Source organism: Tamandua tetradactyla, chromosome 11, assembly GCF_023851605.1.
Source record: "Tamandua tetradactyla isolate mTamTet1 chromosome 11, mTamTet1.pri, whole genome shotgun sequence".
Taxonomy (NCBI): domain Eukaryota; kingdom Metazoa; phylum Chordata; class Mammalia; order Pilosa; family Myrmecophagidae; genus Tamandua; species Tamandua tetradactyla.
Window position 1 is genome coordinate 76,210,918 of NC_135337.1, and position 13,373 is coordinate 76,224,290.

Here is a 13,373-nt window from a genome sequence, read left to right on the forward strand (position 1 = left end):
TCTAAATGATTTGGGGTTCTTTGCAGTTTCTGCTTTGTATTTGTTTCATTTTTACTTTAAAAAAAAAAAAAAGAATATCACTTTGCTTATTTTATGACTGTAGTGTTGAAGAAGAGAAAACAATTTTTCTTTTTGCAGAAAAGCCTGCCATTGCTCCGCCCGTCTTTGTGTTTCAGAAGGATAAAGGACAAAAGGTAAGGAGCCGGTATGTTCCCTTTTCACATCGTTCCTCTAATTTGTTTTCTCCCAGAGAGTCTTTTCTCCAAGTGGCCTTGCTGAGGACACCTCGGAAGGCCCAGGGCCTCTAGGGTTCCAGTGAGAGTGGGTGAGATGGGTCCACTATGGAAAGACCTCCAAGAGCACTGCTTAAAAAGACAGTGCCGGAAAGCTTCTGTCTAGTTCATGAGGATTCATTGCTGAGATACCACCGTACAAAGGGAAACCAGTAGCAGAGAGAGAGTAGGAAAAAAAGGCAAAATTAAAGAAGGAAAGCAGGTAGGCAAAAGAGAAATGGCAATAAAGAGGAAAAGCAGGACCTTTGGGGATTTTTCTGCCCTGACCAACTTAGCATGAACTCATTCAGAATAATCGTTGCTCACTTGTATTATATATGTCTCATCCATCTTTGTTAGGTCGCTTCCCCCTCTTGGATTTTAGGTGGGTCTAGATAGCACCATTGTTGGAAGTACACTGCACACTCCTTGTGATGAGCAAATGACCTGTTACAGGCTTGATTGCTGTGCCCACAGGACTCTGAGGTAGCAGTGAGGTTGATGCGGATGTTTGTCTTAAAATCACTGGTTTTATATCAATCCCTGACAAGTCAGGGCTGTGTTAAGAATTGATGTTGATATTCTATGACAGTGACCTCCAAGCTAGCATGAGGGCTTCCTTTATTAGTGAAAAAAAATGTGATCCCTCCCCACCCACATCCCACAACAGTGAATGGAATATAATCCCTCTGCACAATTTCATAGCCACAGAAGTGCTTTGCTGAAATCAGTATATTGTTAAATTTGTGTGCATCTGGATGATAATAGCATCATCTTGATAATAACAGCATTTGAAAATCTTGCCGGTCCAGTGCTTGTGAGCCACGCTTGACGCCTGTTGGATTCCCAGTCCTCTTGCAGGGTGACCAGCTCCGAGATGGAACTCAGGGCAGTCCAGCTGCTGCTAGCGCATCCTATCCCTTGGTCTGAGAAGAAAGGCCAAAGCTCACGTGACCCCATTTTCCTGGGCAGTGTTCCCAGGAAAATGTTCTGTCTGGAAGAGTGGGGGTGGGAGTGGCAACCAAGCAGCAATGACAACCCTCACATCTTCCCACCCACATGGGGCTTCTCTGCTGGGCTTATGGCATGAACTGCTTGGTCACATCCCAACATTAAACTCTTCCACTGTTAAAAAAATTTTTCTTGAATAAATAGTCATTAAACATGTGAAAACTTTCTTCCAGTTTTGCTTTGGTTAGCCAGGTGATATTTTCAAGATACACCTCGCTTTCAGAATGAAGCTGATTACATACCCCTCTGCTGTGTCCTTCATATGTATATTTTATCATTTGTATTTGGATGTTGGATCCATATGAAAGGACTGGTGTGTTTCTTCTAGTTTTTAGGAATAGAATTTTGAAATATTAGGGATTGGATGTATGAGACTCAGTTTTAGGTGTTAAGATCACTTCGCTGAGGTTTTTCAGGAAAACCAGTATTTTCTAGAATCTTCTTGGATTGTGTTATGATTATCTTTCGATCCACTTTTAGTTTAAAGGAGGAGTCAGCAAACTAGGGCCAGCCACTGTCGCCTGTTTTTATCAGTAAAGTTTTATTGTGACACGGCCACCCCTATCTCCTTACTGTTGTTGCTGGCTGTTTTCATACAAATACAGCAGCATTCAGTACTTTCTACAGAGAGCATATGGCCTCCCAAACCGAAAATATATATTATCTCACCCTTTACAGAAAATGTTTGCTAAGCCCTGATTCAACATGAATAATAGGAATTAATATTTCTTAAACTTTGAAGACTTCGGGAAAACCAGCAGGATAAAATACTAAATTATAATACTGGTTCAGGTGAAATTAAAATATCTTTTAAAATACTGACTCCTATATATCAGTGCTATTTTCACAGTTGAGGTGATTCCGTTGCTTTGTAACATGAAGGCTGGTTTACATGTATTACTTTCAGAAAGCCTATGCAGATGACTTAAACTGGGGTGAAACTGAACAGGAAGACAGGTTAAAAAAGCTTTTACCATCATTTTTTAAAGGCACAAGTGTATTTCTTATCAAAATAGTGACTCAGAGCCAATTCTAAATGGAATTCTAAAAATAACTGATCTCTGGCCACTCAGAGTTCAGCTCCCCACGACTTTCACAGGATCACCACAAGGGCGAGTCGAAGCATCTCTTTCTTTAAGGATCGAAGTAGCAGGAGCCTTTGTAACCAAGGTGGGGCCAGGTGGATGCTGTCCAAGCGGACACTGCACTTCCTCTCTCAGCTGCCGAGGCCATTTCAGGAGTCTAGTGCTCGTCTGTGTCCCTCCTTGAGTTCCCTCTGCAAGGGAGCCGCCACAGTATTTCTGTCAAATATAAGAATCTTAGGATCTTCCGGTTTTCTTCTCTCCTCCTCAGGTTTGAGCCCATCTCCCCTCTTAGCACAAGAGAAGCAGGGGTGGGCAGGGTTCTTCCAGTTGCTGTTGTTTCTTTCTGAGTGAACTGCCCCCCGGCCCCTTTTTCCTTCTAGCTTTTTATTTCACAATTTTTCAGATCCTCAGAAAAGTGTAAAGGCTGGTACTGTGAGTACCTGTATCGCTCACCCAGCTGTCCTGTTTGTCACCATCCTACTGAAAACACTGAAGCATTCCCCTGTAAGTTGCAGCCATCTGACATCTCACCCTCAGTATTTCAGCATTGTCTCCCAGGAAGAGGGCCCCTCCCCAACATTGTCACTCTGAAGAAAATGAACATTAATTTAATAATTTTATACCATATTTAAATTTACATTATGCATACTTTAATTTTCTTAACTGTCCCTAAATTGACCTTTATGGTGATAGTTTAAGCAACTTCTTTTATGTTTTGTTTTGTTTTTTTTGTCTGGACAGGCGCCGGGAATCAATCCCGGGTCTCCAGGATGGCAGGCAAGGACTGTGCCTGCTGAGCCACTGTGGCCCGCCCTTAAGCAACTTCTTGATCCACAAAGAGAAGCTTTATCAATGGTGAGACCAATGAACGTACTTTATCAGTCAGTGGTCTCAAATCACCCAATGTGGTGTGTGTAAAAGAGCCTATTTCCACCCTTCCACAGGGAGAGGGTGCCACATGCCCAGGTATTCCGTGAGATATGCAGCAGCTCGTCTTTCATTACTGAATCATAATTGAGAGGTTTTGAAATAGAAAAGAAAAAATTAAGCTGCCAGCCCCGGAGTTTTTGTTTTTGTTTAATGCTGACATCATACGGTGTTTTGTCCATCCTGTTGACAAGTCCAGAATTGGGTTAACCTCACCATGGACTGGTGGCCGCAGCCGCAGCCTGCAACTGGGGTGAGAGCCTCCTTTCATTCCCTGTAGGAAAAAGCAGAGGACAGTTTCAGCTCCAGTTCTTTATGCCAAATTGAATGTGTGGTGAGATTGACAACACAAGGAATTTTATTCTTTTCCATGTTCCCGTTCTTCCTCAGGGTCTCGTCATTACATACTGCCTTTATGTACATCTGTGTTTGCGAGGGAAACATAAAACCTTTTATTTTTTCCTAAACTGCCTTGAATGAAGACAGTTTTTTCTCTTTTTTAAAATGTGAAGAGAATTTAAATACCCTTATGGAGGGTGTTTCATTGTGGTAATTAAATGTTTTTTTGTTTGTTTTCAGTTGCTTATATTTTTGGAGCATTTTTTAACTGACAGGTGGGGATTTTGAGATTTACACTGGCAGGATAATGCCTTTTTGGTAAAAAGATAAGGTAGATATGAAAATGGTATTTAGCAGAGTGAAACCACTGTCGGAGATGTGTTCAGACCCAGTCATGAAGCACACCGTTGGTGCAGCGAGCTGATGCTATATGTGCATGTGTTTTTTGTCAGCCATGTGTGTTTTAGGATGACGTAAAAGGCTGACAGATTTTTAACGAATATGTTGATAAACTCCAGCCTCTCTCTTGGTTCTTTAGAACTTACTTTCTTGCCCAGGATACAAGTAGAAAATGCTTGAATAGCATTTCTCAATTCTCCTAAGAAAATTTCTGAAGTCTGAGCGAGGAAGTGATATGCTGTTACTCAACTCTGGCAAGAGTCAGTAATTTTAACCAAAGATGAAGAATTCAGACTTGTTCTGGTTTCATCGATTTTGGATTCTCTTGTTTAGGCTTACACTTTGAATCTACATTTGAACATTTATGTTCCAAAAACACAGAGCGAAAACAACGTTTTAGTGGTTCTGATTAGAGGTAGGCAGTTTCTTTTTCCCACAGGAGATGTTAAATCTCTAGCCATAAAGCTGTTGGTGAGGTATTGGTAAGGGAATGAAAAGCAGCCATTGATGGCCTTAGTGCCAATGGGTCTCCCTAAACAGGAAATTCCTTCTATAACCCTTTAAATGTACACATGAGTTAATATTGTGTTGCTTTTGTTTTATTGAGGATTTTTGAAAATTCTCCTAAATCTGCTCTGTGTAGTTCCTTGGTGAGCTTGTAGGTCACCAAGTTAGAGAAACTGTTCTGTTCTGCTGAAAGATGCCAGACAGTAGGTTTGGGGGCTGGAGCCCATCTGTTTTAGAATACCAGGTTCATAACCCATATTTCAAGAGAAGATTTTTAGAATCATTGCCACAGACTTTTTAGTCCGAAGAAACCTCCCTGGAATCCAAAGACCCACCTCAAAGCTGCTGGGCGTACTGTGCTTTCAAGGACGAAGACTTGTGCAATCAACCTTCTCTTCCCCAGGCTGTTTTCCACATAAGTCCTTGCCTGAGGTGTTTGGGGTGAGACTGGAAAATCCTAGGCCAAGGGACTCAGTCACCTTGCCAGCCTCCTCCTCTAACTTAACTCCCACCCCCTTGCCCACTGGCTCAGATCCGTCTCTCCGTGACTTTGTAAGCCAGCTCTGTCACCCCAGGCCTGCACTCACTGAGGCAAGAAAGTGTTCTCTTCATCTCAGGTTAAATAGGACAGCTTGAAAGAAGGGGGAAAGACTGAGACATGAGGCCGAAGCCTCTGCCTTATACACCCCATTTCATAGCTGCATGGTGGTGATCCAGGCCGCCTCCCCCACCTTTCCTAATGGATGGAAACAGGGCTGATGGCCAGCTCCCCTCATCATATTTCTGAGGAAATGTGTTCCTCATCCCTGGAGCTGGAAGAGGCCTTACTAGAACCCCACCCCTTTGGGGTGGCAGCTTCGTCCTCCACGTTTCTGATAAAGGCCCTGCCTACAGTGTGGTCACCGGGATGGTTTTGCCTTACGACCTCTAAACAGAGGGCAGCTCCCTGCTGGGCCGCCTCGCAGTTTAGTCTTGCTGCATGCCCCAAAGCTGTTTGCAAGGTCAAGCAGCAGCAAGTCCACATTACTTTCCCTTCCGTCAATCCAAACGGCTAGTTTTATTGAACAAAATGCAGTGGCACTCGTGGACTCTTTTGGCTTGCCCTCCCAGGAGCCACCATTGCCATCCCTGGGCAGAACTGATCAAGGCTGAGCCGTCTCCAGCCCTGCCATCCCTGCCCCTTCCTCCCCTGCCCCATGTTGCAGCCTTGACATTGAAGGAAAATTGTCTTTTTTGCTCCCAGTCCTCTGCAGAGCAAAAAGGCTTGTCGGATTCGGGAGAGGAGCCTCGGGGGGAGGCTGCGGCCCCCCACCATGGCATGGGTCACCCCGAGGCAGCTGGGGAGCATGCCCTAGAGCCTCCTGCCCCCACTCATGCTTCAGCCAGCGCTCCTTCACGTCCCGCTCCTGAAGCCCAGCTTCTTCCTTTTCCGCAAGAACTGGCAGGGGTAAGTCCACATCCACCCTGCATTCCTGCTGCCCAGGGAATCCCACCCAGATTGGCCTGAGCTCCTTTCCCTTTGGGTCCCCCAGATCCACATCCTCTTTAGTAAGCAGCTGATGATAACTTAAAAGTCCATCAGGATTCCTTCAGCTGCTGAAAAGTCAGGAAGAAGTCCTCTTTTACCTTTAGACTTTTCTATTAGAGGAAGTAGAAAATACTCATAACAGGAAACACATCCTGCTTCCTGAAAGAGGCACAGGGGGTCAAAAGAGGAATTAGGCACTGGGGTTGAACCTTTCAAATCAAATTTGACCCCTTTCACCTCCTTGAATTTTTCTTTTCTCTTTTCCCTAAATTTGGGCATTCAAGTTCAGTGTCTTAGAAACCCAAGATGCTAAGGCTTCCTTTGATAATATAGCAAGAGCAGTTATCTAGTGTGGGTCGCTCTGCAGGGCTGATTGTGTTTGACTGTGGGTAGGCAGTGAACTGCCTCTCTTCAGTCAAAGCAGGAAGAAGTCTCTTCCTTGAGGGACTCCAGAGGGAGGCCCCTGAGCCTTTTTTCTTTGTTTAAAGGCTGCTTTCACGATAGTAAGTGAAGAAGATGGTGAACGTGAAGTGTCTTGGGTTTTTGAAGTTTGATAAATGGGGAAAGGTAAACATCCTGGTACATTCAGAATTGGAAACTCCATCCTCTAAGTATCTCCTCTCAGAAGTCCCTGATTTTCACAACAGGGAGAAAATGACTCTTTATAAGAAAATAAAAGGCCCTGCCGTGGTGCGCTGCCTGTCAGGCTGCCTTCCAGGGCATCACAGTCCAGATCTTACTCTGGGCCCTGCGCTGTTACTTGTCCTCCACGTTTCTGATAAAGCACCAGTCCCCAGTATTTTTTAAGAAAACCATTGAAATTCCACTGCAGCCACCAGACCATAGGGATACTTTGGAAGAACTGATAACTCAGCTGAGGCAAGGTTGGAGTAATATTTTCACATTTTGGAGGAATGTGGTGGAGAAAGGAAAAACAGTCCTTCCCATGGGCCAGAATCTGCTGGTAGTTGGAGTGCGGGTAATTTTTCAAGGCACAGAAATGTTTGGTGCCGTGAATATATTCAGAAGCAGTGGTAAGGATCCAAACTGGGAGGCCCTTTTAACAAAGTGTTCAGGGAGCTCAGCCCTCGCTAGAGCACATGAGAACTGATGAAGCAGGAATGGGGAAGGTGGGGTCACTTTATGGACACAGTTTTCCCTGGAAACTTCTGAGTCAGGCATTGAGAGTTACTGTGTCTTTGGCTTCTGCAAGGACAGGAAATCATATTCTCGATTCTCTGTTGTCAGCCCCCTGAGAACGGATAATCTTCCTTTTGCATCCAAGCTTGGAGGAAAAGCTGATGTAGGAACCTCCAGCCGAAGAGATTGAGGGTTTGCAAAGGGAAGTAGCGGACAAGTAGATCAGAGAGGTTTTGTGGTGACTACCCTGCTCGAGGTACAGGGGGAATTTCCCGGCCCTTTCTTCACGGCACCCACCAGGAGGCGCCCTGGGAACCTTCAGCAGGAGTCCCAGCAGCATCAGTAGTCCAGTCTGGTGGATCTCAGCTTCCTGATTCTTCTGCACTTTGAAGGTGGAGACTCTCATCCCAAGAAATGCAAGCGGTCCCCAAATCACAAATCACACATTGCAGGGAAGCTCAGGGTGGAGAGGAAAGAGGGCCTGGAGGGGTTTTGGGGAGTAGCTTAGGAAGATACCAACACAATGCTGAAAACCATGGGTTGTTTTGTTTTTTTCAATTTAAGTATAACAGACATACTTGCAGCATTTTTGTTTTAAAATTCATAGCTGTAGGTAGGCCAGTCTCTTCAGAAGCCCAGGTAGCTCCAGTCTTACACCACTTGGTGACAGCTCTGAGCCAAGCAGTGCTTACTCCTTGGGCTCTAAGCAGAGAAAACCCTCAGTGGTTGCTGATGGTTCCCCTTAATTGGCTTTCTCTACAGACTGGGCAGGTTAAAGGCAAAGAAAACTTTTTTTTAGGTCATTTAGGCCATAAATCACATCGCATGGAATCCGATCCCAGGTTCTTCTCTGGCAAGGCCTGCCCTCTGGTTAACTTCGCATCAGAACAGACTTGGATCTCGCCCTGTCCCACACTGGGGTTGGGAAACCGCTGGCGTGTTACGTAGCAGGTCTCATCCATCACGTTTAGGCTGTTCTTTATTCCCTGATCCTAGGGGAAATGTAAAGCCGAGAGTTCTTCATAATAAATAGTGCCTCACTGAGTTGTTGCTTTTAAAAGGCCCTTATCATCTTTCAATCTCATCAGAACTCTGGCCATTGAAGACTCAGTACTAGGAAAACTCTGTATATACCAGACTTCCTGGCTCTCAGAAGACAGCTTGAAGAAGACCAAACCACATCCAGATTAAACTCTCTGCTTGATCCGGAGAAAGCAAGCAGCCCTTATTGCTAACCCCGCGCCTGGCTGGATTATGCTGGGCCAAAGTGCCATGCCAAGAACCTGCTGAGCCGAAAATATGTTTACTAGACACACCAGGAAGCTTAGGGAGATCGTGGAATGAGCCCCTCTGGGTGGACAGCCTCCCATTGTCTCCTAACCCCTGCACTAGACTTGACCTTGCCACCCACTGCATCCAAAGCTTCAGAGGCCACCCCTCTCTTTTTTTTCTGTGTCTGTGTTTTTGGTAAGGATTTCCAAGCTGGCTGCCTCAGTCACAAAATAAACAGCACTAAGTTGGCCCGTAATGCAAATGAAGACAGAGACAAGTGAACAGGCCCCTCCCTTAACTTATTTTGAACCTTGGGCATCCATTTTCTTTCAGCATTAACCAGCTTGACTTTCTAGCCAGTCAGTCCAGACATTGAGGCTCAGCCAGGCCAAACGGTATCCCACGTTTTCCAGAAGGACTGTACCTGACATGGTCTTGCTTTCCAGGCTGTTTGGGGGAGGGGTGTATTTGCTGGGATGAAGTCCCCAGCGCCATGCCCGGCACCTCGACCGGCAGGCACTTCAGGGGATAGGTATGTACTCGTCGTGTTCACCCATGCCCTCTCCTGGCCTGGTGTCTTCGACCTCCTTGGCCACACCAAGCTGCCCCACAAGACAGAGAAGATATGCTTAATAAGTGTGACAGCCATCATTTTACCCTGTATTCCTTTATACAGAGCCAAACAGATGCTTCCTGTGCCCACAGTTCTCTTCTGGGTCAAATGCCACCCCTGATATTGTACTTGGAAACAGGGACTGACACCCTCCAGATGCGTATCTGCTTCACTCCAGGTTCCAGTGGTTCCTGGGGGCAGAAAACTCGCTGCCACTGCCTCCCTTGACCCAGCTGGGAGGGCTGGGTGATTGTGGTTGGCTCCCAGGCAGACGTTTGTGGTGCTGCCCTAAAGTACCAAGTTGAGCTGCAGTTCCCAGGATACTCGGCAGCTTACCGCATTAGAGGGCCCAGCCGTGCCACAGGGCTTTCTTGTTTTTTATGGGCCCATGTTATTTGTCCATACCGTCCTGGTGCCAGGGAAATAAGTCTATCTTCTTTTTCTTCTGCTTCCTTATTTAGGTGTTGATTTGGAATGTTTTCATTGGGATCTCCAGAATGGGTGCTAACCCTGGCTTTCCCTAAGGGTCACCTGCAGTCCTTGCAGTAACAGTTTCTACTTAGGGAAAAGGTGGAGGAAACAGGGCTTTGACACCCTGTTCCTGCCCTCACACCTCCCTACAAAGCAGCATCCTCAGAGCTCTTGGAGTCCTTCTAGACTGCCTGCTAAGTTGGGGTGAGGGGTGGCCCCCAGTGGCATTGACATGGAAGAGGCCTAGATGACCAGAATGCAGTGTCTAAGGAACATGTTTGAGGAGCTGACATTCTCCTTGTGTGGAGCTAGGGTGGCTTGAAGGGGGGTTCCTGAATCCCAAACCTTTTCATGCTTTGGTGGAAGTTGGCAGACTCAGACCTCCGGAAATAAGAAGCTCTCCATCCCTGGCAGGGTCTGACTCAGCTCAGAGAAACAGACTGCTCCTGGCATAGCCAGCTTTTGAGGGTTTCTAGAAGAGTTGGCTACCCATAGGCAAATGGGAATTACTTTGTTTCACTGCTTTCTTCCACTAGTGCCTGTCAGGCAGATTTGGGGTTATCTGTTTCAAACCAACCATTTCAGACACTGTTGGAGGACTCCCTGGCGTCTGAAAGCTGCTCCCTGCATTGTGTCATCTTTTTCCAGGACCTGGTTTCCCTCTGAGACAAAAAGACCTGCCACATTTCCGTGGAATGGCTTTTAGAAGAGATTTGGGAATGAATTTGAGGGTATTCACATCTAGGAGTATCTGAATCCTGTCTGGCCAAGCGCCTTTCTTCTTTTCAGGGTTACTGAAAGGTCGGGTGTAGACTCCATTCATGCAGTGAATACTTAGCAAGCATCTCCAGTGCACAGACAGTGTGCTGGGTGTTGGGCGTGAGCTGTGAAGAGCTCTCAATGCACCAGGAAGACAGACAGGCTAATCAGCTCATTTCCAAACATGATAAAGAAAATAATGCAGGTAAAGGGTCCAGAAATGACCAGAGAGTGGGATAGAACGGAGCTGCTTTCATTCAGATTGAACAGGAGATAGTGGTGACTGTGTGCTCCCTGTAGAGGAGGCAGGCAGGGGTGACCCCCAGAGGGTACAGTGAGCAAGACTGGGAGAACCACTTGGGAGAGGGGCCCCTGGAGTACTCTCTGCAGGCCCCACCAGGAATCCACTTGATGGCTCCCAGCAGTAGGCTGCAGAGAGAGCAGTTGGGTGTGCTCACCAGAGCCCCCTGTACGTGAAGCAAAAATGCACAGTGGAGGGGAGAAAGAGACAATTCAACCCTCTGAGTTGGCAACATGAATACCCCATGTTCAGAAATGGATGGAGCAACTAGGCAGATGGTTAGCAAGCAAACGTGACCTGAACGCACCATAAACCAGCCGGACTGAACAGACTTGTGTAGACTGCTCCACCCAATAGCAGGACACATATTCTTGAGCACACGTGGAACATTCTCCAGGATAAACCATTTGCCAGGTCCTGAGAACAAGTCTCATTGCATTTAAGAGGACTGAAATCATGCCAGGTATGTTCTCCAACCACAAAGGAATAAAATCAGAAACTAAGAACAAAAGGAAATCTGGGAAATTCACGAAATGGAACTTAAAACAGCTAGATAACCAGTGGGTCAAGAAAGGTGCCAGGGTCTCTGGGAATTGATGTGGTGGGGGTAATGTCCTGTGCAGGGGCTGAGAAAATCAGAGGGAGCTCAGGGACTGACATCTTCCAGTCTGGCTCAGATTCCGAGTCGCTGGCTCAGACGGGGGTCCATGCCCTGTGCATATTCTGTGGCGCTGAGGACATGTGCCTTCATTGCTTCACCCTCCTGTGGAATGCTTGGGATGTACTGTTTCTTCATTGAACCGATGTTGAGTAAGTTCCTGTTTGTGCCATGGACCAACCCTCTCCTGGAACTCAGGGTCTTGTCAGGGACTCTGACACAGGTCATGTGATTGGACAAACCTGTGACCACAATTAAAATCAGCGGGAATTGCTTCTCGCCTGGAAAGTAAAAAACGGAAAAGGAGAATTTTGCTGGAGGAGGGAGGGACAGAGTGTATGCAGAGACCTGGGGGCGGGGAGGGGCGTGGCCCTTTCAAGGAGCCCAAAGTCATTCCACAAGGGGCAACGAGGTATGGGTTCCAGGACAGTAAAGAAGATTGTTGAATTAAAAGAGGAGGGGAAGAGTCTCTAGAACCATGGGAAGGGGTGAAGAAGGACATTTGGGTCCTGTTGTGGAGGAGTGAGGAGGAGAGGAGTGACGGGGCTGGGGACAAGCACCTGCCTCATGGAAGGATCCCAGGGAAGCACCTGGAGTCCACGTGCTCTACAAGTTCCAGGAGGGCCTGCACCATGCAGGGAGGAGAGTGGTGCAGCACCAGGGCCATCTGGGCAGACCTGCTCACTCAGGCCTGTAGGTTTTGGGGACAAGGGGCAAGAAGTGGCCTAGGAGAAAACACCAAGTGAGATGGGAGTAGGACGGCACTCAGCAGGAGTCCAGAGTGACTGCTGAAGGGAGGGTTGACCCCTTGATGTACAGAGCAGTGCATGCTAGGGGAGCAGGTGGGGTGGGCAAGTAAGATAGGAAGGTGAGCATGTCATTTCTCAGCTGCCTAGAGCTGCTGGGAGTATGAGGCTTGCTTCTCACCCCACCACTGGTGTCAGGGCCAGTCAGAGGCAGTGGGACTGAGGTTTCTCCACCGCCAGCCTATATGATTTTCTCACCCCTGCTAAGGGTAAAGGTGAGCAGTACCTGAGGCTGCTGTGCCCCAAGAAAAGGGAAGATCCCCACAGAGGGGCCCTGGGCTCTGGAGAATCAAAGCTGCCAGATGTCTTTTTTGTGTGTGCCTGACTTTCCTAGCTGTACCCAGGTCTTACTCTGCACTCCTAATTCTCCCATCCTCTCTCCCTACAGTCTTCAGCCCTTCCGCCCAACACTGCCCCATGCCTGGCCTGCCCAAGAGGGTCTGGTCACATCCAGACAGGATCTTGGAGCAGCTTTAGCAATGACAGTTTTACTGTTCCCAGCCAGGCCCTGACTAAGCACTCTCCTTGCACTCTTTCCAAGAGTCTCTTCCCCTCTCTGAGGGAGGCACTGGTGTCCCTGTTTTCCAAAGGAAACCTTTGCCTGGGTGAGTTCAGTAATTTACCTAAGATTCAATACTCAAAAAACAGCTGAGCCAGAATAAAAACACTAAATTTTCCAAGTCTTGGCAAGGAAGAAAGAATTGAGCCATGTTTGCATTCCATTCTTGTCCCAGCCACTATTTTCACAGATGCCCCAACAAGCGATTAATTTTTCTGTTCTGCTTCAGGGTTTTGTCTTTCCCAGGTATTCCAACAGCAGAGGTCTCTCAGCCTCCCCATCCTTTCCCCATGTCACAGACACATTTCCCCAGCCCCCTTTCCAAAGAGTTCTTAGAAACCCAACCTCAAGCAGAGAAGTCCAGGCTTTCTCCTCTGACAAACACAAGTTGTCAGTTTGGAGGGAGGAGATAGTACAGATCCTTCCCTTACTGTCATAAGTTAGGTGTACAACTTGGAGCAGGCAAGCCTCCCACCTGCTCTGGGCTCTCACTGCCTTTTAGGACAAGGGTTATCAAAAGTTTACATGGCCCGGGAGCTAAGAAGAGCTTTAACATTTTTAAAGGATTGCCAAAAAAAAAAAAAGAGAGAGCACAACAGATGGATGCTGTGACCCACGAGCCTGAAAATATTGACTATTTGGCCCTTTACGGAGAAAAGTGTGCTGCTACCTCCTGCTTTAGGGGGTCCTTTTCTGGCCCCCGTAATCCATGGTTGTTATTTGTAG

The 13,373-nt window shown here is 47.0% G+C and overlaps 1 protein-coding gene across 28 annotated transcripts in view; it reads left to right on the forward strand.

Moving 5' to 3' along the window:
• The window catches only part of RANBP3 (RAN binding protein 3), a 59,704-nt gene that overhangs the window by 18,397 nt on the left and 27,934 nt on the right, over nt 1–13,373 (forward strand). For 7 of the 28 annotated variants that reach the window (XM_077120993.1, XM_077121002.1, XM_077121003.1 and 4 more), the window contains 5 exons: nt 139–194; nt 1,061–2,636; nt 2,772–2,872; nt 3,110–3,223; nt 5,784–5,987. In XM_077120993.1, the coding sequence (XP_076977108.1) occupies nt 2,468–2,636; nt 2,772–2,872; nt 3,110–3,223; nt 5,784–5,987 (588 nt within the window). In that variant the 5' untranslated portion in view covers nt 139–194; nt 1,061–2,467. The other 21 variants (XM_077121008.1, XM_077121010.1, XM_077121020.1 and 18 more) reach the window with 7 other exon arrangements.